Source organism: Hippichthys cyanospilos, chromosome 16 (assembly GCF_059441005.1).
Source record: "Hippichthys cyanospilos isolate Australia breed blue-spotted pipefish chromosome 16, RoL_Hcya_1.0, whole genome shotgun sequence".
NCBI lineage: Eukaryota > Metazoa > Chordata > Actinopteri > Syngnathiformes > Syngnathidae > Hippichthys > Hippichthys cyanospilos.
Window position 1 is genome coordinate 4,572,685 of NC_142384.1, and position 23,363 is coordinate 4,596,047.

General features: G+C 38.1%; 4 protein-coding genes across 11 annotated transcripts in view; 2 read left to right on the forward strand and 2 right to left on the reverse strand.

Moving 5' to 3' along the window:
* Positions 1-1,681: 1,681 nt before the first annotated feature.
* On the reverse strand, positions 1,682-4,368 carry ccdc137 (coiled-coil domain containing 137). 2 transcript variants are annotated; one of them, XM_088437940.1, is made up of 6 exons: positions 4,193-4,368; positions 3,775-3,923; positions 3,477-3,699; positions 3,214-3,296; positions 2,333-2,412; positions 1,682-2,247 (listed from the first exon to the last, which is right to left on the reverse strand). In XM_088437940.1, the coding sequence occupies exons 1-6, from the start codon at positions 4,258-4,260 to the stop codon at positions 2,056-2,058; spliced, it is 795 nt and encodes a 264-aa protein (XP_088294066.1). In that variant the 5' UTR covers positions 4,261-4,368; the 3' UTR covers positions 1,682-2,055. The 2 variants fall into 2 exon arrangements, with proteins under 2 accessions (XP_088294066.1, XP_088294065.1); XM_088437939.1 differs by having other exon boundaries at positions 1,682-2,412.
* LOC148410250 (uncharacterized) lies at positions 1,752-12,515 on the forward strand. 6 transcript variants are annotated; one of them, XM_088437945.1, is made up of 5 exons: positions 1,752-3,726; positions 5,350-5,585; positions 10,894-11,041; positions 11,116-11,242; positions 11,758-12,515. In XM_088437945.1, exons 3-5 carry the CDS (start codon positions 10,948-10,950, stop codon positions 11,984-11,986), a joined length of 450 nt encoding a protein of 149 aa, XP_088294071.1. In that variant the 5' UTR covers positions 1,752-3,726; positions 5,350-5,585; positions 10,894-10,947; the 3' UTR covers positions 11,987-12,515. The 6 variants fall into 6 exon arrangements, with proteins under 6 accessions (XP_088294071.1, XP_088294072.1, XP_088294073.1 ...); XM_088437946.1 differs by having other exon boundaries at positions 10,897-11,041; XM_088437947.1 differs by having other exon boundaries at positions 5,353-5,585.
* Positions 4,453-9,970, reverse strand: tspan10 (tetraspanin 10). Of its 2 annotated transcripts, none has more exons than XM_088437942.1 (3): positions 9,659-9,970; positions 7,726-8,288; positions 4,453-5,578 (listed from the first exon to the last, which is right to left on the reverse strand). In XM_088437942.1, the coding sequence occupies exons 1-3, from the start codon at positions 9,755-9,757 to the stop codon at positions 5,272-5,274; spliced, it is 969 nt and encodes a 322-aa protein (XP_088294068.1). In that variant the 5' UTR covers positions 9,758-9,970; the 3' UTR covers positions 4,453-5,271. The 2 variants fall into 2 exon arrangements, with proteins under 2 accessions (XP_088294068.1, XP_088294067.1); XM_088437941.1 differs by having other exon boundaries at positions 7,726-8,291; positions 9,659-9,963.
* Positions 12,516-13,394: 879 nt separating the features above from the next.
* The window catches only part of LOC148410252 (serine/threonine-protein kinase LMTK1-like), a 34,819-nt gene continuing 24,850 nt past the window's right edge, over positions 13,395-23,363 (forward strand). Inside the window, exon 1 of the mRNA XM_088436255.1 lies at positions 13,395-13,774. Coding sequence (XP_088292381.1) covers positions 13,693-13,774 — 82 coding nt within the window. The 5' untranslated portion in view covers positions 13,395-13,692. The remainder of the gene's footprint in view (positions 13,775-23,363) is intronic.

The window sequence follows — 23,363 nt, forward strand, 5'->3', positions numbered from 1 at the left end:
TTCAACTTGGAATGGCGTGAAACAGTTTTGAAGCTTTTTTGTTTAACGATTTATTTACCGTCAAATAGCAAGCTGTTGTGAAGTGAGATGAAATCTCTGCTGCTATAGAACAAGCAATGCAAAATCAGTGTGAGACATTTGAGCTGTTTAAGCTCCAATTGCAAATATGTGAAAAAAAAACACAAAAAAAAACCCAGCACTGACTGTTGATTTCAGGGAAATGTATCCAAATGGGAGCAAACAATAGCCCAAAGATCTTAGGTGTGTTCATAAATTGAAGACATCAATGACATCATCAGTTACCCGCTAATCCTCCTCCCAAGCTCTCGAGCCGTCACACGCACATGCATGGTCGCGTGCCCTACATCACTTTCGCGACCTTAGCAGATGCAACACTCCAGCCCTCACAAACAGCTGCGTTTTCTTGTTGCCGTGGTGACAGCCAGCGAACAAACACATGAGGGACACTTTAAGGCTTTGCTGATGAAAGCTGATCAAACATGAGGCGCAGACCGTGCTCCTCTATGACTATTATGACTATGACAGTCGCGCAGGCCATATTTGACAAAGTTGGCTCTGGCTGATGTTTGTTGATTGTGTCGCAGAGGTCAGTGATTATAACAAAGGCCTCCTTCATGGATGGATTGAGGGTAAACCTTGGAATGGATTACATATGCAAATAGTTTGGAAGCATGCTAATAAGTGTTCCACCTTTCAACATCGGGCGGATGTGATTGAGTTTTATCTGGCAACTTGAAAATATTTTTATGAAACTACTGTACTTGTATTACAAGTAAGTATATATATATATATATATATATATATATATATATATATATATATATATATATATATATATATATATATACAGTATGTCTTTTTTTTTCGTCCAGTGCAGTACATTTATTTACTTCAGTAAACTTCAGTTACTTCACTAAATAAATGTGTAAACATATTTACAAATATATTTGAATTTGAGCTTCTAGAACGGTGGTTTTCTATGAGAGGATTAGGACTAATAAAGAGAGGAAAAAAAAAAAGGTTTTCAGGACTCTCATTTTAAAGTCATAATTCTGACTTCTCTGAATTAGTCATTATTCATTTTTCATTCCCTTTCTGATTTTAAAATCAAGACATTTTTAAAGTTAAATGAGGCAGAATCCTGCAAATACAGTCAGAAGTTTTACTTTATAGTGAGAATTTTGACCAAAACTAAAAGACAAATCCTTTATTGTACAAACACTAGGTCTATTATTATGTTCATCTTTATTGTGGTAGCCAATTTTTAAAATAAAAGAACCACTCATTTTCACTATAAATATTTCAGATTTTTTTGTTCTGCATTCACTTTTGTTTTTCCCCAAACTGGGAAATTATTTATACATTTTAAGAATTTATCCAAATAATTGGTTGATTGTTATTAAAATGAACTTTTAAGTGTTTCAAGTATATTTTTGGTTACTGTGATTCAAATAAATAATTATAATTCCTCTGGAGATAGTTTAATGCTATTTTTTTTTCAATATTGGAACAAAGTGCCAACAGCTTGACTTTGGAAATAATAACTCACTTTTATCTTTGATTGAAATATCTCAGAAGTTAATCTGTATTAGCATTTTTCATTTTGCTCACAAAACATGTTTGTTACTTGTTATATAGTAAAAACACAGAGATAGGTCACTTGGATTATAAAAGCAGAAAAATATACTTTATTTAGTTCTTTACATCCTAGGAGGATAAAAACAGTTTGATGGTACCCCTGCTATTTACATCATGGTATAACAGTCTGGCCAATATTTTTTTTTCTGAAATACTGCCATCTAGTGGGAACACTGCTGAACGCACCAAAACTGTGCTCAGTTAAGAACGGAGTTCCATTCCTGCACTTCTGGGCCGTAATTACAATGGAACGCCATTCAAAGAAAACAGTTTTTATTCCTTCTTACGTCACATGTAAATGTATCGTCCCAGCAAGGAGAAGCCGTGTTGCTTTGAACTGAAACATTCCCACCGTCACTTGAGAAAAAAAAAAAATCATCTTGTTGAGGTTCCCCATCACTGGGGGTCCTTGCGCCTTAAAGTCCGGGCCTCCTCCTGCTGCTCCTGTCTTTGTTTCTTCAGGTGGCGGTAGGCCAGAACCACTCGCTGACGCTCCTCCTCCATGATCCTCTGCCGGGCCATAGACGGTTTGCCCGTGGAGGTCGCCGCCTGGCCGAGTAGCGAGTTGAGCAGGAGCTCCTTGTTGGACTTCGGGTAGACGGGAGTCAGAAGAGAGAAACCCGATGAGTTGGAAGTGTGATGGGTGAAAGTACAGGGGACAGTTCTGTTTTACCTGACGGTTGATGGGTGCTTTTCTGGGTTTGCTGGTTAGAGATGGTGGCTCCATTGAAACCTCCCCAAAGGCAATGTCATCTGGTGGAAAAAGAAAATTATTGCTTGGAACTGGGATGGGCAAATGGCGGCCCCCGACCACACTCCTAATAAGAGAAATTGATTTTCCTTCCGCCAATCTTATTCACAAAACGCTAATAAATATTCCACATTTAGTTTCTATCAAAATGATGGGAACTAGGGGAAGGGGGCCTGGAAAAATATAAACCTTTAAAAAAAAGGATGGAAACCAGGCGAAAAATATCTCGCAGGAGTGTGTGGTTTTAACTTGTAATCTCTCTATTCACCACTAGAAGGTGGTCATGTCTTAGTTGCGTCGGCTAGTCCGCTTATTTCACCATTTTCAGCAGTAGTTTTCCTGTAATTGATGACTAAATTATTTTTCATTTATAATTAAATGACATCTGCCACTTGCTGTTGAATGAGAAAGACATCATGCATGCTCGAGGATTAAGTAGCGCTCACATGACCAAATCTAGAAAACTAATCAGCTGTAATTGGCTGTCACCCAAGCCTTGAAAGCGATGGCAGTTTCAGTCTACAGCAGGTGGAAAAATGTGTTTTTAAATGTTATCAAATGCTAAAAATGGCTAAATAAGTGTCCGATCTACTTCTAATTCTTAGCAACACAACATGTGTAAGCTTTTTTTTTGGGGGGGGGCAGATTTGGGATGATAGGTAGGACAAACCACAGTACCTCAATAATATTACAATTTGTGAATTGATTTTTGTGGGGAAAAATAAATTACAAAGGAGTTGTTGCACTTAAAGTTGGTTTCCTGCTCAGTAGCTTTGTGCCGTTCTTAAATGGCATAACATTACCTTGAAACATTTCCTTTTCGATCTGGGCCTCCTGTCGATCCAACTTTTTCTGCTTAAGCTTCTGTAACTTCAGTTTGTCGTGCCTGTGTCAACAAGTCGCATATAACAGACATGAAAAGTTGGAATGCCATTTAGAAATCGCTGTTTGTTTCAATTGCTCTTTATGATAGTATTCATTATTTATTTGTGTTTGACAGTTTCTCACACCACTTGAGTGGCGGCTCAAACTGTGAGTCAGGGAATCGCTGTCGGAATGCACTTACTCTTTCTTTTTTTCAGATTTTTTGCGATGTGAGGGCTGCTCTTGCTTGTCTTCATCCAGCTCAGGTCTCCTCTCAATTTGGTTGTTGGTGAGGAAGAGGACGTGCTTTGATTCCATCTCCATGCGGCGTTTGAATTGTGGCTCGCTTTCTCGCTTTCCTCGCTTGAAACGTGGGACGGCTATGTCGCCGACAGTGGACTCCTCTGGTTTTTTGTGAAGGCTGCCTGTAGGGAAACGTGCATAATAATGATGTAAGATTGAGCACATGAGAGTTTAATGCCTTAATGTTTGACATGTACCTCTCCTTAATTTTTTTCGATTGAAGGAACCATTTAGCATAATTTCCTTGCTCTTCATGATCTCCTGCAGCCTGAAGGGGATGTGCTCAAGGTGGTCCATTCGTTTGTGATCTTTCTTGGCTTTAACATCTCGTTTTTGCTTCTTCACGCTGACATTATAAAAGATTTTTAGATGTTAGTAGAAGATATCGTACTCTCGTTAATTTAAGATGTTGATCTTCATCATTGTGACTTGCGCGTCTCACCAAATTCAATCTAACTACAGAATGTTACATGTGTGTATGAGCATGCTAACTGCTGTAACTAACAGAATGTTAAATGTGTGTATTAGCATGCTAACTACTGTAACTATTTTAATAGCATGCTAACCGCTAAGGCTAAGAGTTGCCTTGAGTTTAAGGTAGCGTCTTTACATTACCTCGGTTCTTGTCCTCTTTTGTCAACCATCTTCCCGGAATCGTTTTTACGCTTCTTATTCTTCCCCATGCCGATGCGCGTCGTTATTAAAGGATATTCGAAATCAGCATAGTAGCCTCACGTGGAGATAGCTTCCCTAGCGTTTACCAGTTGACCGATGACGTCACAGGGGAGCTGCAGTTTTTCATGTGCGTGTTGTCGTCCCAATGCACCGAGTTAAAAATGAAGAAAAGATAATAAAGAAAAAAATATATACATATATTTACATGCACACAAAAGATAAAAAGGTTTATTAAGAAAAAACAAAATGAACTCAAATGCCATTACAGTTATAGCCGCCAGATGGCGACGTAGTCAAAGTCATCAAACGTACAGACTGCTGATTTTTTTTTGTCGTATACTATACTGTATTTTCGATATAAACTGAAACATAAGTAAGCTTTTCGCAGAAGTGATTGAAATGGAAAAATGTATTTAAATCTCGTAGTGGTTTGGTCTGAAACCAATAAAGCATAATGAAACACAACAAAGTCCACACAACAAATCATTTGCAGGTGTCCTTACCTTGGAATTTTAATAGTGCACTGAATTTTATGGACCAAATCATTACTTCATCCCTCACATTCAAAAGTTAAACACACTATTACAAGCTGTAAATAAAATTCTGCTTTTTTATGTGTTGTTTTGCGTGTCATGTGGGTAATTACTCATAGCTAACATCTTGTTAATTGAATACACACTAAGTAAAATAAATGAAGAGACTGACAATTGAGTTTGCATGTGAGGTGGAGAAATAAGTGACCACATTTTCCATCACGAGGAGGACAATTTTATGTTAACATCAGGTAAGTGCAAACTTGCATGAGGTGTAGATAATATCGTACACTGGATTTTTAGCCTGGGTAGCTGCCAAGTGATCAGTGGAGAAAAAAGGAGGCCCCAATCACTTACATATATATTTTCAGAAATAGGCAACTCACCCCAAACACCCTCACTCCCCTCCCCCAAAAAACTTGATAAAAATATGTGTTTAACATGCCACAAGAGTCTCTTTTGCATAATTTCCCAGTTGATATCCATTTAGGCGGACACTTTATGCCATTGGATCCTCTGTTGAAGTCGCGTGGTGATAAACATAGTCATGATCTGCACTCCCAGCAGAACCAGCAACACTGTCCCGATCGAACCCTGGTGCAGCTCCAACCAGCGCGAGATGCTCCCAAGACACCCTCCCAGGAAGATCACGCTCTGAGCACTGAACTCATCCAGCGCTTGGGCACCCAGGCCACACTGGGAGTTCCACACAGTGCCGTTCTCCAGCGGGTCAACGCAGCACGTGGCCGGAACGCCGCAGGCCAGAATTCCTGGTGCCGAGCAATTGTAGTATCTGTGGGGTAAGGACTTTGGAAATGCTCAGGTGATAACTAATTTTGGTCTAATGCAGGCATGTCCAAACCCAGTCCTGGAGGGCCGCCTATCCAACATGTTTTGGAGGTTTCTGTCCTCCTACCACACCTGATTCAAATGATCAGCTCATCAGCAAGCTCAGCGGAAGCCTGACAACAAACCTGATCATTTGAATCAGCTGCATTGGATGACGTAAACATCAAAAACATGCAGGATAGGTGGCCCTCGAGGACCAGGTTTGGACATGCCTGATCTAATGCTTCATTTATATTAGCTGTAATTTCACTTGCATCCACTAGGTGGAAGCACACTTATATGCAATACATGTGACAATACTTCTCTATGATCTCTGCAGTAGTTTGCAAAGATGTAAAGTTGAACGTAGAATAAAAAAGAAATTAAAAAGAGGTTTAGGGCCAGTGAAGAAAAAAAGTGGCCAAGATTGTCACAGAATTCTGAATTCTGAATTGTCACATTAAAGTAAAAATTTAAAAAACAAAAAGTGAGAATTCTGAGAATAATAGTTACTGACTGAGAACTCTGAGAACAGAATTCTCGGAACAAAGGCATTGTTCTTAATTTAAGTGAAAATTCTCTGAATAAATGTAGAATTCTAAAAAAGGCTATTTTTCCTATTTACAAAGAGAATTCTGGGAATAAAGTGAGGAGGAAGTCAAAATTATTTTTTATTTGAATACATCAGTGGCAACTGAGAAAATTCTAACTTTATAGTCATAATTCTCACAAGGTCAGAATACTGACTTTGTCAGAATACTTTTGTCAGTATTCAGACTTTGTCATCATTTTGACTTTTAAGTCAGAATTCTCTACAGAAATTCAAGTAAGATTTCTCACTTCAGGGACAATTCTGATGAAAATCAGAATTCTCAGAAACTGACCATTTTTACACACTTGTGAGAATCCTGAGAATAGTTAGAATTCTGACTATTCAGAATTCACATTCTGACTTAAGTCAGAATTTTAAGAATAGATGGAAGAAGAAAATTAAAGAAAATTCTGACACTTACTTTGAAGACAGAAATCTGACTTCTTTCTCAGAATCAGAATTAGAGATCAGTTTCACTTTATTCAGAATTCTCTTCTTATTGTGGCTTTAACCTCTGGGTGTCCGGGGATTTTTCACAAACCTGGATTTGTTCAGTGACAGCAGCCCTATCCACACACCACACACATATATATATATATATATATATATATATATATATATATATATATATATATATATATATATATATATATATATATATATATATATATATATATATTTTTTTTTTTTTTTTTTTTTTTGGTCTGGGGCAACCTACATCCCCTTCATGTGCACAAGTTGTTAAAATGTGATAATAGCAAAAGTATTACATTGTATTTTGAAATAATATACAGTATTATGAAATTGAAATAGGGATATTTTATGTCATGATTAGAGTATTATGACTTTTGAAGACTTTTGCATTATATGAGTCCAGGCTAAGCCAATCAATGAAGTCATTGAAAGGCTTGCAAATGTCATAAGTTGGCCACTAGCGCCACCCGGTTGTTTTGGGGTGTCAACACAAAATTTTCTAATCATAATAATGCATGATAAAACAATGGGTGTTCAATATGTCAAAAAATGACACTATTGTCATTATACACTATAATGGCAGTAAATGAACCTGACATGGGCTAAATTTGACACCTATTGGGTGTACCTCTTGACCTCTTGTTTGCAAGCATTTAGAAGTGTGGGATAGTGTAGCATATTGAAAGTCATTATGTTTTGACAATCTATGCAATATTTTAGCCTCCTAGTGTTCTTTTTTTGCATACTTTTCCTTTGTATCACACATCAAAAACATCAATAAGCCCAAGTTGGGTAAAAATTTCCCACTGTTCTGAGCATAAAATCCGAAGTCGGAGAATCTTGTCAACCTTTTTTTCTGCATCGACCCTATTCCTTTTACATTGGAAATACTGTATTCCAGCACAGCCTAATTCTTATTAAAAACGATCAAATGTCATCCTGCTTTTTACGCCTACAGAAAGTGTATGTATTGCATGTATTGTGAACCAAATTTTTGAATTCAGTGGACAGGGTTCCTAAATTCCAATCCACTCCACCCAACTCACATGTTGACCTCCCAGTCGCGATACGTATCTGCCCCACAGCACTGCAGATTGGACTGGATCTCATCAGTGATGAATCTCAGATCCAGGTCGTCCTGGTAGCGCACCATAGCAGACAGCATGCTGGAACGCAGGAAGTTTCCGATCTCTTGCTGCACATTGTACACCACGATGACGGCCAAAACCTCCGCCGTGATGATCACCAGCAGCACCCCGGAGAACAGCTTGAGCAGGAAGGTGTTTTCCCGTAAGGCGCCCACGCAGCCCGTCAGGCAGAGCAAAGCCAGCAAGATGCCCAGAGTCACCAGCAGCAACATCGGGTCGGTGCCGATGCTTCCGATTTTCTCCTGGGCGAAGGATTCTTTACTGATGAGACCCCAAAATCCCAAAGTGAGAAGAAGCAGGCCCAGGACGGAGAATGTCAGGTTGCTCAGAACCAAAAGGTACTTAAAGAAGTAGTCAAGAAAAGAATAACCGGGACGGGGGCGGATCACTTTAAATCTGGGCTGGTGATCACCGCTTGTGCCCTCTTGGTGGAGCTCGGTGGTTCCGTGTGTTCCCAAATCCTCCTTGGACAAGACCGAACACAAGAAAATACCTATTAATACCTTGATATACAAACATTTCACAAAGCTATGCTTTGTAAATGTTTGTTTTGCTTAATGCTAACAAACAATTTATTAACATTGACAGGCTAACAAATTGCATATCTCAAAGCCAATGGTTCTCGAACGGGGGTACGAGTACTCCTGGGGACATGTAAGATTTTAACAGGGTTTCTGCAGACATGTTCAAAGCTAATTTTCCAATTCAATTTAAATATCCAATTGTGTTCCAAAATCAAATTTGCTAGTTCAGTGAATATAAAAAGTTTTTAGCATTTTTGATTTTCTCTCACCTTTTGCCATTTTAAGAGGTCATATTTCATCACAGTAAAATTGAATCTACATATAAACTACTACAAAAAAACAACAACAAAAAAAGGAAAAATCAACATTAGAGGTTTATACCACATCTTGGAACAAATGTGATTAGAGTACCCAAAAACTTTACCGTAAAAGAACATTAAGTCATCCAAAACAAAAGGGAAAGTACATTTTCTTATCAAATGAAGAGCAAATCCATTGCAACATGAAGCAATTTCTTATGCCTTTGTTTTGTTAAGTTTTACATGGATGTGCATTGTCATTAGTGACACAAGTTTACAATGTTCCTGCACATAAGCCAGACAGAAAACAAATGATATTAGACAATTTATCTTCTGCTGTTACTAAAATAAACACGCTTAGATAAATCACTAATGTAATTCCAAAGTTTAATAATTCAGAAGCGGCTGGCACAGCACTCTGTTCTATTTATTTATGAATTTAAAATGGAATTTCCTGAGCACCCATTAAAGGGTGCTTGGCTAAAATATATTTCACTGGGGATTTGTCACTAAAAAAAGGTTGAGAAGCATAGCTTTGAGCAACGGAGATTAAATTGAAACAGTGGAGCAATATAATAATACTTATAAGCATATATTCTTTATCATCTGTGAAGAACAACAAATATAACTGCAGTTGACCAAGATTTTTGGCCGGCGTTGACTTTAATTACTGGCAAGCATGTACTGTACATTACTGGCGAGGGAGGACTGAGTAACTTTAGCAAGTATCAGTATCAGTATCCGGCTGATACATGGCTTTGTTTCAAAGTATGGAATGGCACTTGATACTAGTATAGAGAGTATGCAGTTTTACGATAATGAAGTAAAAATGACAAATTAGGCGAGTATAAATTTGCCATAAAATGATGTCATTGTTTTTACGGGAGAAACTTTGTGTATGAAAAGCATTTGTGGTATCGGTTCTTAGTCTTAGTTTCAGTGACTACTCAAGAGTTGAGAACTCCTACTAGTATTGATCTGGAAAAATAAAGTAACGTGAACTTTTACCTTCGGTATAAGCGGGCTGGACTCATTAGCTGCATCTTGAGTCCTCGTCCAGGGCCAAAGGACTCTTCTTGTTGCCAAATATCTTCTGACGCTGTCCATCTTTCTTTCTGTCGATCCCCCCCAAAAATGAACCGGTACATACGCTGAATGGTTTGCAGTGGAGCATGTGAGCCCAGGCGCAGTCAGTCACCATGCTGCGTTTGGCCGCGGGAGGCCGTCAGGCATGCCGTTTTTTTTTTTTTTTTTTCATCATGTGAGAGTCACAGTCAGGGGATTAGACAGTTAACAATGTGTGTGTGTGTGTGTGTGTGTAGGTGTGCGTGTGTGTGTTACGTCACATAAAGAACAAGCAACTGAGGAAAGTTTTTCATCTCTTACACTTGATCATCCATCATGTGCAATAAAAAATTAACAACAACTATTGAATTGTAAACATATGATGGTATTAATATACAACAGTGATTTCAAAAATTAATACATTTATTTAATTATAAGAATAACAAAGATCGTTAGAAATTTTAATACATGAGTAAAGGTTTATAAATGTACTTACCTTTAATGTTATTTACTGTATATACATATAAATACATATTGGGCAGTATGTGTGAATGTTCAAGGGAAGTTAAGTTAAAAAAATGTCTTATAAATATGTTCTATCAAAAAAGTATTCTGATTAAAATTGTGTTTGTGGAATATGAATTAAGCAGCAATATCTACCCAATTTAGTAGTAGGCGTCTAAAGTGAATTAATATCTTCAATTTTTGCTTGTATTTCAACATATTTTAGTGTGTAATATAGGATAAAAAGCACACACTTACCGGTCCCACTGGCAAACACATATGGACCAGGAAAGAACAAAAACTAAGACATTTTTGGGTTATTACATCATCAGAGTGATGTCGTTGCCCAGATGTGTGGCCACATTGACTTGGAGCAGGCTGCCAGAATGCTCAAGCCTGAGGAGCTTGGCCGCTTTTTGACGCCATTTTGGCCTGCGAGGGTAGTTTTTGTGCAACATGTGTTGGGGTGGGTGTGGCTTTTTGGGAGGCAGATGCGATCAAGTGCAGGGTCGAGGATTGTCTAACATTGTTGTTTTGGTTGCCGTGATCCGAGGAGAGTAAAACGGTAAGAGGAGAGACTTTGGACGTTTACTGCAAATGAAATGATCCTGCTGTAGAATCAGGAGGCTCAATGCAAAGCTGAATTTAATTGGAAGTTTGTTTTCATTTTCAAGCAGGATTTGCCTTGTGTGTTAACGGTGCCATCCAATTAAACCTGTGAGAAGACAATGCACATTCGAGGGGCTCTTTTCGTCCTCTGTACCATCCTAGCAGTTCCGTCGCAAGAATGGAAACAGGAAACACCTCATTGGTATGCAAAAGGTCAGGGAGAATTCTTTTTTTTAATGTTGGTTCTACAAACAATTGCATAATAATTTTGTTTGTTTGTTTTTTAGACCGCAAAGATATCAAGTCTTGCACCAACTTGACACAAATTCTGGACAACTGGAAATTTGCCATTTTAACTCGCGTGAGGGAGCTGCTCATCAACGACCACGCATCCATTCTTCCCGAATATAGTCGGTGAGTCAATTATCTTGAAACTTTTCTCTCTGCTCATCAAACTAAAATATCTATCGATTTTTTTATATCTGGTTGTCTGTCTGTCTGTCCATCTATTGATGTTTTCAGTCTTTCTAGCAGTTTGTCTCTCCATTAGCTAGCTATCCATCCATCCATCATCCATGCATCCATCCATCCATCCATCCATTTTTAGTCCAGCTATCCATCATTCATCCATCTTTTTGTCCATCCGTCCATCCTTACTATTTTACAGAAAAATTACATAAGGACAGCAGTGTGACCCCAGTTGGTCAGGGCAAGTCGGTTATTTTTTTTTTGCAATGAGCTCATGGCAAAGAAGGCTTCCAAGGAAAACTGGAATCCTATCAAAGCAGCGATGACTAATGTGTTTATGTAATCTGGCAAACATGTTTCGTCCACTTGCGGCAGGATCTTTGTTCTTTTGAATCGCAATCCACATTTAACGGAAAGGGAATTATCATGATCCATTGATCAGTTCATGTATCTCAATGTAGGATCGCGCCTTTGTCCGACGCTGTGGGCGAGCTCCACCGACAGTTCAACGCCCTCAAGGATGACCTGGCACGCCTCACGGCAAAGTTAGATGGTGTGGAGGCTTTTGTGGACCACGTCAAGGATGGCAGCTTCACACAGAGGGGGCGACCCGCCGTTGGTTTCAGGTCCACCCAGATGAGGCCTTTGCGGCCAATCAGAGTGAGAAGAAGAGGGCCACATATGCCCTAGAGTTGTTTTTGTCCATTCTGAGTTGCTATCAAAACTTACAAATTAATGTTTCAATTAATTGATTTGTGTTACTCCTTCTGGTGTGCCTGCCTTGGCCACAGTGGGCAGTATAATGCAGACATAAACAAATAAAAGCCACCACTACTCTGTGGCCAATAAGATGGAATATCAGCTTTGCGTGTTGCAGAGGATAAAGAGTGCCTGTAAGGATTTTCCCATGTTCTGTCTACATGTGTCGCATCACCATCCTCCATGTTGCTTTTCGTTAACTATGCGATTTTCCATTATGCATTAAGCCTAGCGGGGCATTCCCAATGCAATGTAACGCATTTTTTTACGTAAATAAGACTTTATATGTTGATATATTTCCAAGCGAGTGATAGTTGTATTTTCTGCTCGGTATTAATAGGCCATATTATGGATTACGACTTTTTAATAGCTTGTGTACAAATTTTGGAGTACTTGCCCACCCATCGAGTGTGTAATTACATAACGGCGTAAATCTTTTGTTGTCAGCATATAAAATGCATTTCACAGACATGTTATGAATACACATGGGCAAAATAAAGTATCTCCTTGAATAACCTCTCTCGTGCTATGCTAATTTAGGCCACTAGAGTGCAGCATACCTGCAATTCTCATTGGATAAAGATAGCGCTGTCACTTGCTAATGTGGCCTGTGTAATTTATCACTCCCAATTGCATTTGAATGAAGTACTTATGATAAGTGACATGTTCTTATGAGATATTTGAATGATTACCTTGATCACAAAAAAAAATAAAAAACGTATTTTGAGGCATAACCTTTAGAGGCCTCTCATAGAACGAATTCTGTGAATTGTATTCTAAATATTTTTCTTGAATAGAAATAAGTTGAGGCATTTATGTTACAATGGACTACAGTACTAGAAATAATATAATATTTTTTATTGCTAGTTTTCAGTAGGCTCATTACTTTTGGAACATTCGTTTTAATATGATGGTTCAGAATTTAGTTAAAAGGGGCAATTTGTGCGACACGTGACATCATCATTTCCGCATGCCTCGAGCGCAGAAATCCCACACGAACTAGCGGTGACCGCAAGCAGGATTCCTCCAGCGCAAAGCTGCGCCAGCCAGCTGCTCCAAACTCGGGAAGCTCAGACGAACAGCCACGCGTCTATCCGTCGTCAAAATAAAAGCGTTTAATTCATAAACTAGAATGTACTCTTTTGTTTTGAAAGTAAAAGTAGCGGTGATAGCTGCATAACTACGCGAACTTGACACTGGCGCAGGACGTTCCGCTGCGAAGCTCGAACGCCGAGGAGCATCCATGGTCCTTTTTTTTTCTTGTATTATTGTTGTCGTTTTGAATTAAACAACACAACCGGATGTCAGGATGCGCCATTAGAGGGGAAAAAGTGAGACCTTGCCTGATCTTGAGGGATTTATTGACAAATTAGTTTTGCTCGATTGGATGATCAGGCTGACGTTCAGGTGCGCCGTAAAATGTGATGAGGTTTACCAAAAAAATTATATATAGAAAAAAAGACTATGGTGACCCAACAGATGTGCCGTCGCAAATATGAGTGTCCACGTCTGCCTCCACATCTCTGAGGAACAAAATCCTGCTGCGCACCTTCAAAAAAGCTGGACTCCGAATCAATTTCATTTTATCATTTGAAAGAAATAATCATTTGAGGCTGTCTTCGTTTCCGGGGGGGAGGATGCTTTTAACCCTGCACGTGACTGTCATGTCGTCTGCGTTTTTCAATCCCAGTTTTGCCTTCAGCTCACACTTTGACACAGGTAAGAGTCACACGACCATTTGGAGGATGCATGCATGTTTTTTTTTTTTTTTCAAGCAAGCCTGCGGCACAGTGTCCTAGTGGTTAGCATATCTGTTTCACAATCAAGGGATTAGTGGTTTGAGTCTCAGCTCAAACCTTGCCTTTTAGCACCCCCCACCCCCCAAGAAAAAAAAATGAAAAAAAATGCATGTTAGGTTAACATGGGAAAGTTGCTCATTAAATGCAGGAATATGTGGCACATGATTGGCTGGCGACCAGTCCTGGGTGTACAGGCTTAGCCGTGACCCGAATGAGGACAAGCGCTGTATAAAATGGATGGTCTCAAGGAGATATAATAATGAGTCTGATAGATGCACAGCATCTACAGTAGGTGACAAGTTGAATTGCCTTACAAAGTGCCCTCGCAAGACAGGTAAATGCAGCGTCAGGCAAGTGAAGTGTGCATTGTGCTTGTTTGTTTGTGTGTGATGGACCCTCAAAGCGCTGCAGAATAGAAGTGTAAACAGGACGGAGAGCGAGTCCCTGCACTGTGTGGGCCTAGTGTGCTGAGCATACAAATGGCGGGCAGCGCGTTGATGCTTCAAGTTTCAAGCTTCGATCTGTCCTGTGCCGATTTGTGATCTCAGACTTTCCCATTGCATTAACCCTAGTGTTGTCAGTCATAAATTATGACACCAGTGGAGGGCTGCAGCTATTGAATATTTTCTATTCAGATATCCTACGGAAATCTAATTGAACAAAAGGGTATTTGGGTACACAATTAAAAATGTACATTTTTACTTAAAGATTAATGACCATAAGAGAAGTCTATAAAACACATTTCTACTTAATAAACAATCTAAACTTTTCATTTTTTATATTTTTTTAACTTTTTTTTTTTAAACTTACAGTTTAACCTGGTGTAGTAGCTGAATAATTTACTCTGAAGAAACATTAACAAGATTTTAGACACATTTCCCTGGGTTTATGAAGCAAAGTGATGTCAAAATCACAATAGCTGTCTGAGTTTGTTCCCTGTTTGTTAAAAAGTGATCAGTAGGAATGGCAACCATGTCAGTTGAGTCATTTATATATATATATATATATATATATATATATATATATATATATATATATATATATATATATATATATATATATATATATATATTACAATTCTATGCAAAGTAAACAAAGATTTAAAAAAATTTAACTTAAAAGAAACAATCCTCTCAAAACTAAATGAGTCAGTAATTCAGACTGATAATATTTTTTTTTTTCTAGCTAGCAAGTGAGCTTGTGAGATGTCTACCTATTAGTGAGCTCAATAAAAACAATGTTGCTGGACCAAGAAAACAAAGATTCCAAGATTAAGGCTTAAAAGAAACCGTTCACTCAAAATCAAGGGAGTTATCCAAATTCATGCCTGAATAAAAATGATACCCATTTGCTAGCGAGGTCAACGACTATCAGCTAGCTAGATGGACACCATGTACCTGGACCGAGAAAAACAAAAAAGATTTCAATGTTTAGACATAAATGAAACAATAATCTCAAAACCAAAGACAACAACCTGATTCAGCCCCAGAAAAACATCTCCCCAGCAAGCTAGTAAGTTCGGCCGTCATTCACTGACTAGCTAGCTTAATAAAAACAATGTTGCTGAACCAAGAAAATAAAGACTTCAAGATTAAGACTTAAATGAAACCGTTCTCAGGGAGTTAGTAAAAATTAGGCCTGGATAAATATCAGACCAGCTAGCTAGCTAGCAAGTTAGGTAGATGCCTATAAGATAGCTAGATAGACACCATGCACCTGGACCAAATAAACAAAGATTTCAAAATTTCAAAACAATCCTCTCAAAACTGAAGGAGTCAGCCAAATTCATGTACGGAGAAACATCTCTCCAGCTACCTAACAAGCTCAGAAGTCATCTACTGACTAGCTAGCTTAATCAAAACAATGTTGCTGAACCAAGAAAACAACAATTTCAAGATTAAGACTTCAATGAAACCATTCTCTCAAAACTAAGGGAGTTAGCAGAAATTAGGCCTGGATAAACATCAGACCAGCTAGCTAGCTAGGTAGATGTCTATAAGCTAGTTAGCTAGATAAATGCCATGCACCTGGAATAAAAATACAACGATTTAAACATTTAGACTCAAATGAAACAATCCTATCCAAAACAATAAAAAGGAGTCAGCCAAATAAAGCAAGATAAATGTCTTGCCAGCTAGCAAGCGAGCTTGGGAGACATCTACCCGCGAGCTAGCACAACCAAATTATTGTTGCTGGACCAAGAAAACAAAGATTCCAAGATTAAATAAAGCTCAAGGGAAATCCACTCAAAACTAAAGAAGTTAGCCAAATTCAGCCTAGATAAACATCACACCAGCTAACTAGTGAGCTGGGCAGATGTCTATCAGCTGGCTAGCTTGTAAGACACTCAGTAACTGGACCAACAAAACAAAGAATTACAGTTATTAGCATCATTAGGTGCAAAAAAACATCCTTGGGTTCTCCCCTTGGCCATGATGAGGGATCCTGATTTAAAAAAAAAAAAAGATAAAAAGTAAAAAAAAAAATAGAAGTTAGATGTAACAGCCAAATGCACTAACGTACTACTTCTTGGTTCAGTGGATATTGGCATACTTTTCCAGTTGAATAAGAATGATCAAATACGTAAAGTGTTTTATGGCATACCTAAAGTGCTATTGTATATGGTAAGTCCATATACCATTATGATCAAATTGGATTTTCAATTCCTTGATTTCAAAACTTAGACTCAAATGAAACAATCCTATAACAATCGATGTTTTCATTTTGGAAATGCACAACCATTTGATTCTATTTGCAAGTCTACAGATGGGGAATTGACATTTAGAGGGCGCGTGATCTCGAAAGCGGTACAGAAAATGGATGTCGATGAACGTTGTGTAGGTCAGTGTGCATAGTAAAGGCTTGACAACGGTTAAGTTCAGGGACATTACGAAAGTAAAACTAATGCATTGTAACCAAGCTTGCACCTGTTCAGAACATTACCTGTAACTACGGCAAAGTGAGTCTAAAAAAACCGCACAATGACAATGCATGGAATTGCGTAAGCTGTCATCCATCCCAGCAGCTCTTCTGCCGCCAGCACCGCTGCTTCAGAACCACGGACAGCTCTCGGCACAAGCGAGAGGCGCAACTATATTTGCGTTTTTTTCTTTTTTAAGTGCCAAACAAAATGCTTTCTCTATGTTAACAGGAGCGATCCAAGCCCCTCCCACCGAATGCTTGATTATTTATGTCGGCATGTGCAACATCAAGCACTTTAGTTACATAAGGACAACTCTGGGGTAGCAGTAGTGAAAGAAAACGTGGGTAGGGGGAAGTCATTTATTTCTCCACCACGCCGGGTGACAAGCTGCGCTTGCATTGTGGTGCGCTGTTGTAGTACTGCATTATTTCTTGTAGCTGGATTGAAATAGGAAGGGCTCTGGATATTCAATGGACTTCTGATGAGGTTCAACTGATTTGGATTTATTTAAGATGACGCCAACTTATCTAAAAAAAAAAAAATACCGATTCCCGATTTATCGGGCAATTAATAATAAAAAAAAAAAAAAATCAATAGTCAAATACTTGAAACGTCCTTGCATTGATTGATTGATTGATTGATTGATTGATTGATTGCTTGTAAAAAAGAAGATTTGCTTTGTTTTGAATGACAGGTCCATAGAATGACCTCAGATTTTTTTTTTTTTTACAGCTGTTAAAATTAATCGACAAGCAATTGATTATCAAATTATTCAACAAGATTAATGATGAATGAATGAAAATAGATAGTTTCCAGAAATTTACAGTTATTTGTATTTATATTTGATCAGTTGTCAGATTTAGACTGTTTTTAAAAAAAAATTATACATTCCAAAAACAACAAAAACAAAAAAATGTGTTCTTAACGACCAACAGTATGTTTTAAATATAATCGTGGCACAGCTACAGACAATCAGAGAAGGAGTAGGCTACGGAGTGCTGAATTTACCGTAATGCTCCTAAAGCTCCCACAGGTGCATTTGAAAAATTACACATACTCCTTTTAAAGGTTGATATGCTTTATTACATAAAATATTCTGATGCATTGATAATTTGTGAATGTCACATGACCAAAGTGAAAAAAACAGGTGAGCAATGAAATTTGAAATGTGGGCCCAAAGGTTCTTTGATGTAGATTAGTCCAGAACATAGGGCGGTAGAATGTCAAAATGGCTGAACAAAATGTTAACAACCAGTGGATTACCGTAATTCCTCAAATACAAGTTCTACTTTTCTTCCCAAAAATTAATGACAAAGGTTTTGGCATCGCCTCTTAATGGAAACTTAATGATAAAAATGTTAGTTAATTATTGCCATGTTTTGACACACAGATGTGCATTTTTATATGGGCCATATTCTTACTTACAATAATTACCGTAATGGGACAAGCTAGAGGGTGGACGTCGGTTGGCTGTTAGTAGCCATTGCCTGTTGCAGCTAACACCGTGTTAGTTGAGTTTGTTATGGCGTTATTTTCAATAAAAGAAACACGCAGAGTGAACCAACGTCCGAGTCCATCCACACGCAGGAATATTACTAAAATGGAGAGGATAATGTAAAAGTTATGTCTCCGGCTGATTCAATTAAGAGTGCTCCGGTTAGAGAACATGGAAGGGTAATTCATTTGACTCCATTAACTGTGGTGTTTTGGCGTATGCACACAAACAAAAATTTGTTGAAACATGGATGTTGCACAACTTCGGGTATTTATGGTAAAATGAACTATAGCTGTGTCATGAGGAAAAGGAAAAACAACTGCTTACCATGCATTCAGCGTTGCACTGGTGAGGCTTCACTGACCCCTCACAATGTGGGAAACACACCTAATTCACAACAAATATAGAATTTACAAGTATGAAAATACAAGAATTTGACCCTAAAATTAAGGATGCGTACTATACACAGGGGATTATGAATAAAAATATAGTTTATATACATATATACAGTATATATACATATATATATATATATATATATATATATATATATATATATATATATATATATATATATATATATATATTGGATGAGTGGGTCTATGGGTCTACAAGGAACATTTGGACCTGTACGTTAAAGCCAGCGCTTCCCCTGTATTTGCATGTCTACCAACATGCTGCTTAGGCATCTATTGTCCTCACATGACGTCCATTGGCTGATATCCCTAGCGCTAATAATGTGGAAGCCAGTCAGAGGATAAACCCTCTCTCATCCATCCAGCTGCCAATGAGATAAACAGTGAGCGGCTTTTTGTTGCACGCGTGCATAAAAACAGCACCGGGACTCATTTGCCCCGCATTGTAATCTCCCCATTCAGCACATTTGGGCAGCACGGGCAGTTTATGATCATTTGGGATAGAAGGCCAGGCCTCACGGCCCGTCTTGATATGCGGCACAAGCTGGCGGGGGCGAGGGAACGTGACGGGCCGGTAATCGGCATCCACGCCGGCTCGCCCTCCCAGTTAATGAGCATTATTATGGCTCGGCGTCAAGTTGCCATCTGCACTCGTTCACACGGAGCATGACAGCAAAACGATGGGCTAATGGGGGACGGCGTCTTCCCTCTACTGTCAGTTGGAGACATAATTTGGGATTAGCTGAAATACACACAACTCAAAAGAAAAAGAACCTTTTCCCTTGCAAACGTGCATTTCCAGTGTTGTACAACTCCTACTAGTGATACATGGGTCCCTCTAGAGCAGTGGTTATCAAATGGTGATGAGTAACCTTAGGAGGCTGTGAAAGTGTGGTCAGAGGGTACGTAAGGTTTTAACAGGGTTCCTGCGGGTATCAGCAAATCTAATTTAACCCTTGTGCAGTATTTTGACCATTTTTGGGTCATTTTCTTCCACATCTTTCTGGCAGTATTTTAGGCCAAGGGATGAGACACTTCTGGTTGTGGTCGTGCCATGTTGAATTTTGTCACCATCTGGGTGAAATTTCAGCTCCCTGGTGTCTTCTTCGATGTGAAATGCCTTTAAAGTAAAGCTAAATTATTTGGAGAAAATACCACACAAGGGTTAAGGTCTTTTAATGCCGCAACAGGAACAATATAATTAACACTTTTAAAACAGTGTATATTAATTGGGGTGGGGGCATTGTACCCCTGGCAATAACTGAAGGTACTTCAGAGAGTGTGTGAGAGATTTTGACAGGGTTTCAGCAGCATTCAGCAAATCTAAATCAAAATGTCACACGGTGATACATAGTTGGTTTACAGCGGATATAATAAGTCTTGGCCATTTTTATTTTCTTTGAACATTTTGCCCTTTTCAGCTGGTTTAGAAGACCGTATTTCAGGAAGGTAGTTTTTAATCTGAACAACTGCATTACAGAAAAAGCCAACATTAGAGGTTATTACCATTGCTTGGAACAAATTTGGTAACCCAATAGCGTAAGTCAATACTAGAGCATAGCATTAGGTCATCCAAAACAGGAATAGTGCATTTTCTTTTCAAATTAAAAGCAAATTGAATTGAACAAGAAAAAACATTGTTAAAATGCATTAACACTGTCAGGTACACCTTTAAATTGTTAAAATTTTATACAAATGCACATTTTGTTTAGTGGCACCAAAAATTATTTTGCCATTTTAGGTAGCTATATTACATCAACATCATTTTTAATCAGAACTACAACATTTTAAAAAAAGCCAACTTTAGATGTTATTACCATAGCTTGGGACAAATTTGGTAACCCAATAGTTTAAGATAATATTAGAGCATAGCATTAGTTCATCCAAAACAAACAAAAAACAAACACATTTTCATTTCAAATTAAAAGTCAATTGAATGAAACATGAAGCAACATATTGCTAAAATGTGTTATCGGAACCCATTCCAAATCGTCATACAGTATTTTGGTAAGATTTACGCACATTGTCATTAGTGACGCAAATATGATCTTGAAATTAAACAAATGATCTAACAAAGAATTCTTCAATGAAATGAATCTGTTAAAAAAGTAATCAATCACTTTTTTATAGATAAGTACTACGAATAAGCTTTACATAATAAGTACGAGAGTAATTGATTACTTTAAGTGCTAAAATACTTAAGTAATCAATTACTTTACGTAATACTAAACTAATAAATTATTAGTAATTGATTACATACTAAACTAACTATATTTTCGTACTCAAGATCTAAAGTCATTGATTACTTTAGGTGCTAAATTATACTTGTCTTTGGGATTGAATGAGTTTAATTGTCAAAATTAGTCATCCATTAATTTAATAATTGCCTCAGCTTTTGAGCCAATACAACACATTTGTTGGGTGCAGTTCAGTTGTATTTAACTTTAAAGTAAATTTGCATGTAATCATTTCGAACTCTTCTTATGTTTAAGCACAGCTTTATGCAAAATGCAGTTAAAGAAAGTTTCTCCAATACTTTTTACGAATAAAACTAATAAAATAATTGTGTGAGAGGTAAATTTGAAAGATATCCCCCAAATCGTCCTCATATGTCAGCCTCGTCCCACTGGGGACAGCCGGACACGCGGATGTCAACGGCGACGAGAGACGGGCGTGTTCACAAGCTCCTCAGCTCATGGCGCTCAATCAAAACGCCTGTCAGCAGAACTTTAGATAGCCGCTGACATATGACGCTTCCTGGCTAGCTCGCCACAGGCGCTTCAATGTGCTCATTTGGGTGAGGGGGCTAAATCTCTTTCAAGTGTAAAATCTGGACAATACGGTATCAATATTTTTATGGGTACTGGAACTCTGACAAGAAAAGTTGCAATGTAACAGGAATGGAAGAATGATTTCGTTTTAAATGAAGTTGCGAATAAGAGGGCTTTTATGGTGATTGTATATTCTATTAAAATTTCTTTACATTACAGGTGTCAAATGACAAAAACATATTAACTCACCCAAATCGGCTGTCCCCAAGTTATTTCAGTACAAAATTCATTCTTCTTTTTTTTCCTCAGAAAGACTTTCATGACTTGCTTATAGAGTTTGTCTTTGCATTTCATTTCCAATAATACATTTATTAGTAAATTTGTATTGACATGGACGCCAATGCTGAAAGTCGCATCGGTCCAATTTCCATTTTGCTCTTCTTCAGCCACTGTGGGTTTAAAAAAAAAAAAAAAGCGTCCGCAAATCTGGCTTCGATGTATGCTAATGCTAACGTTAGCTGGTTGACCAACATGGTTTATTTTTTAATAACTTTATTTCCACCATTAAACATGGTGAATCAATATAGTTCTACCTGAGGCCTCGAGATGGCGATCTTATGACTCGATTGGCTATTGCAGCTATCTAACAAAAATATGGGCCCGTACAAAATACGTCATTGCACACTGCACAGAAGCCTTCTACTTGTTCAAGCGAATGCCTCCCAGCTCAGCAGACATGAAGTCTGCCTGGCGACACACGTTAGCTGAATTCTAATTGGCTAAAAACTCTACACTAAAACGGCAGCATTTGTAGGAGTGTAACTATATGGATATGACATGAAAAGAACAGAATATGGAGAATAATTTTATATATAAAATATTTATATTGCTAAAAATACATTTAAAATTAAATGGACTTTTATTATAATTAATATAATTATTATAGTCTATTATAGTTATGATAATGTCAGGTTATATTAGCCCAGCAGAGAAGGCTCTGCTGGACCTAATGTTCCTCCACTGCAATACTGTGTTACAGTAATACAGTTGAATTGGAGTATTATGTAAATAATGGATTTTTCTATTAAGACAAAATTACAAGAATAAAGGCTGTACTGCTGCCACAGGAAACATTTTTTGACTCTTAAATCAACAAGTCGGGAGACTTTACGTTGTCAAATGAGAATTGGTGCTCACATCTGTCACTTGTTGCTAGGCATTCAAAAAACATGATAGCATTAAGAAAAAAGACTGTCACACTAGTTAAATTACTTCATCACTGTCCTACAACAACAAAAGACACATGTGGATTAAAATTCACTTACTTCCCTCTGTATTAAGTATAAAAATGCTTTCGTAAAAGACTAAAAGATGCCCTTTTTGTATGCGATGGGGACTTCCACATGTGAAATCCTCCCACAAGCATTCCAGCTCAGTGAGGGTTTCCCCGCATGGCATTCATCCTGAGAAAGTCAATTATTCCCGCAGTGAAAATTAATGGCTTCAACATTAAAATACTGCCGGAGAGGTGCCTCTTCCAAGCACACACTTGAAACACAGGACAGGAGGAAAATGTGCTCCTCTGCATCAAAACAGATTATTTGCATAACTATGACTGCTTTAATTTAAATGTTACAACTAATGATGGTAAAACATTAGCTATTTTTGCATGGAGTAGTGTAGTGTAGCAGTGAAGGTTAGTGCATTATGGGATAGCTCCATGCCATGGCAAACTAGGTGCAGAAGCCAATGTTGTAGAGTCCAATGAGTGTGTGGCCACGGAGCCACTGGACAAATACACACACACACGCACACACACGCACACACGCACGCGCAAACACACACGCACGCACACACATCAGCTTGGAAAAAGGCGGGGAGCGAAAAAAAGCCTCAGTGCTTCG

Coding starts and splice junctions, on each gene's coding strand:
- ccdc137 (XM_088437939.1), bottom strand. CDS start 4,260: ATGGGGAAGAATAAGAAGCGTAAAAACGATTCCGGGAAGATGGTTGAC. Junction 3,700..3,774: donor TCGAAAAAAATTAAGGAGAG/GTACATGTCAAA, acceptor GTTTCCCTACAG/GCAGCCTTCACAAAAAACCA. Junction 2,413..3,213: donor CGAAAAGGAAATGTTTCAAG/GTAATGTTATGC, acceptor TTTTTCCACCAG/ATGACATTGCCTTTGGGGAG.
- tspan10 (XM_088437941.1), bottom strand. CDS start 9,757: ATGGACAGCGTCAGAAGATATTTGGCAACAAGAAGAGTCCTTTGGCCC. Junction 8,292..9,658: donor CCAGCCCGCTTATACCGAAG/GTAAAAGTTCAC, acceptor GTCTTGTCCAAG/GAGGATTTGGGAACACACGG. Junction 5,579..7,725: donor CGCGACTGGGAGGTCAACAT/GTGAGTTGGGTG, acceptor CTTACCCCACAG/ATACTACAATTGCTCGGCAC.
- LOC148410250 (XM_088437945.1), top strand. CDS start 10,948: ATGCACATTCGAGGGGCTCTTTTCGTCCTCTGTACCATCCTAGCAGTT. Junction 11,042..11,115: donor ACCTCATTGGTATGCAAAAG/GTCAGGGAGAAT, acceptor TTTGTTTTTTAG/ACCGCAAAGATATCAAGTCT. Junction 11,243..11,757: donor ATTCTTCCCGAATATAGTCG/GTGAGTCAATTA, acceptor ATCTCAATGTAG/GATCGCGCCTTTGTCCGACG.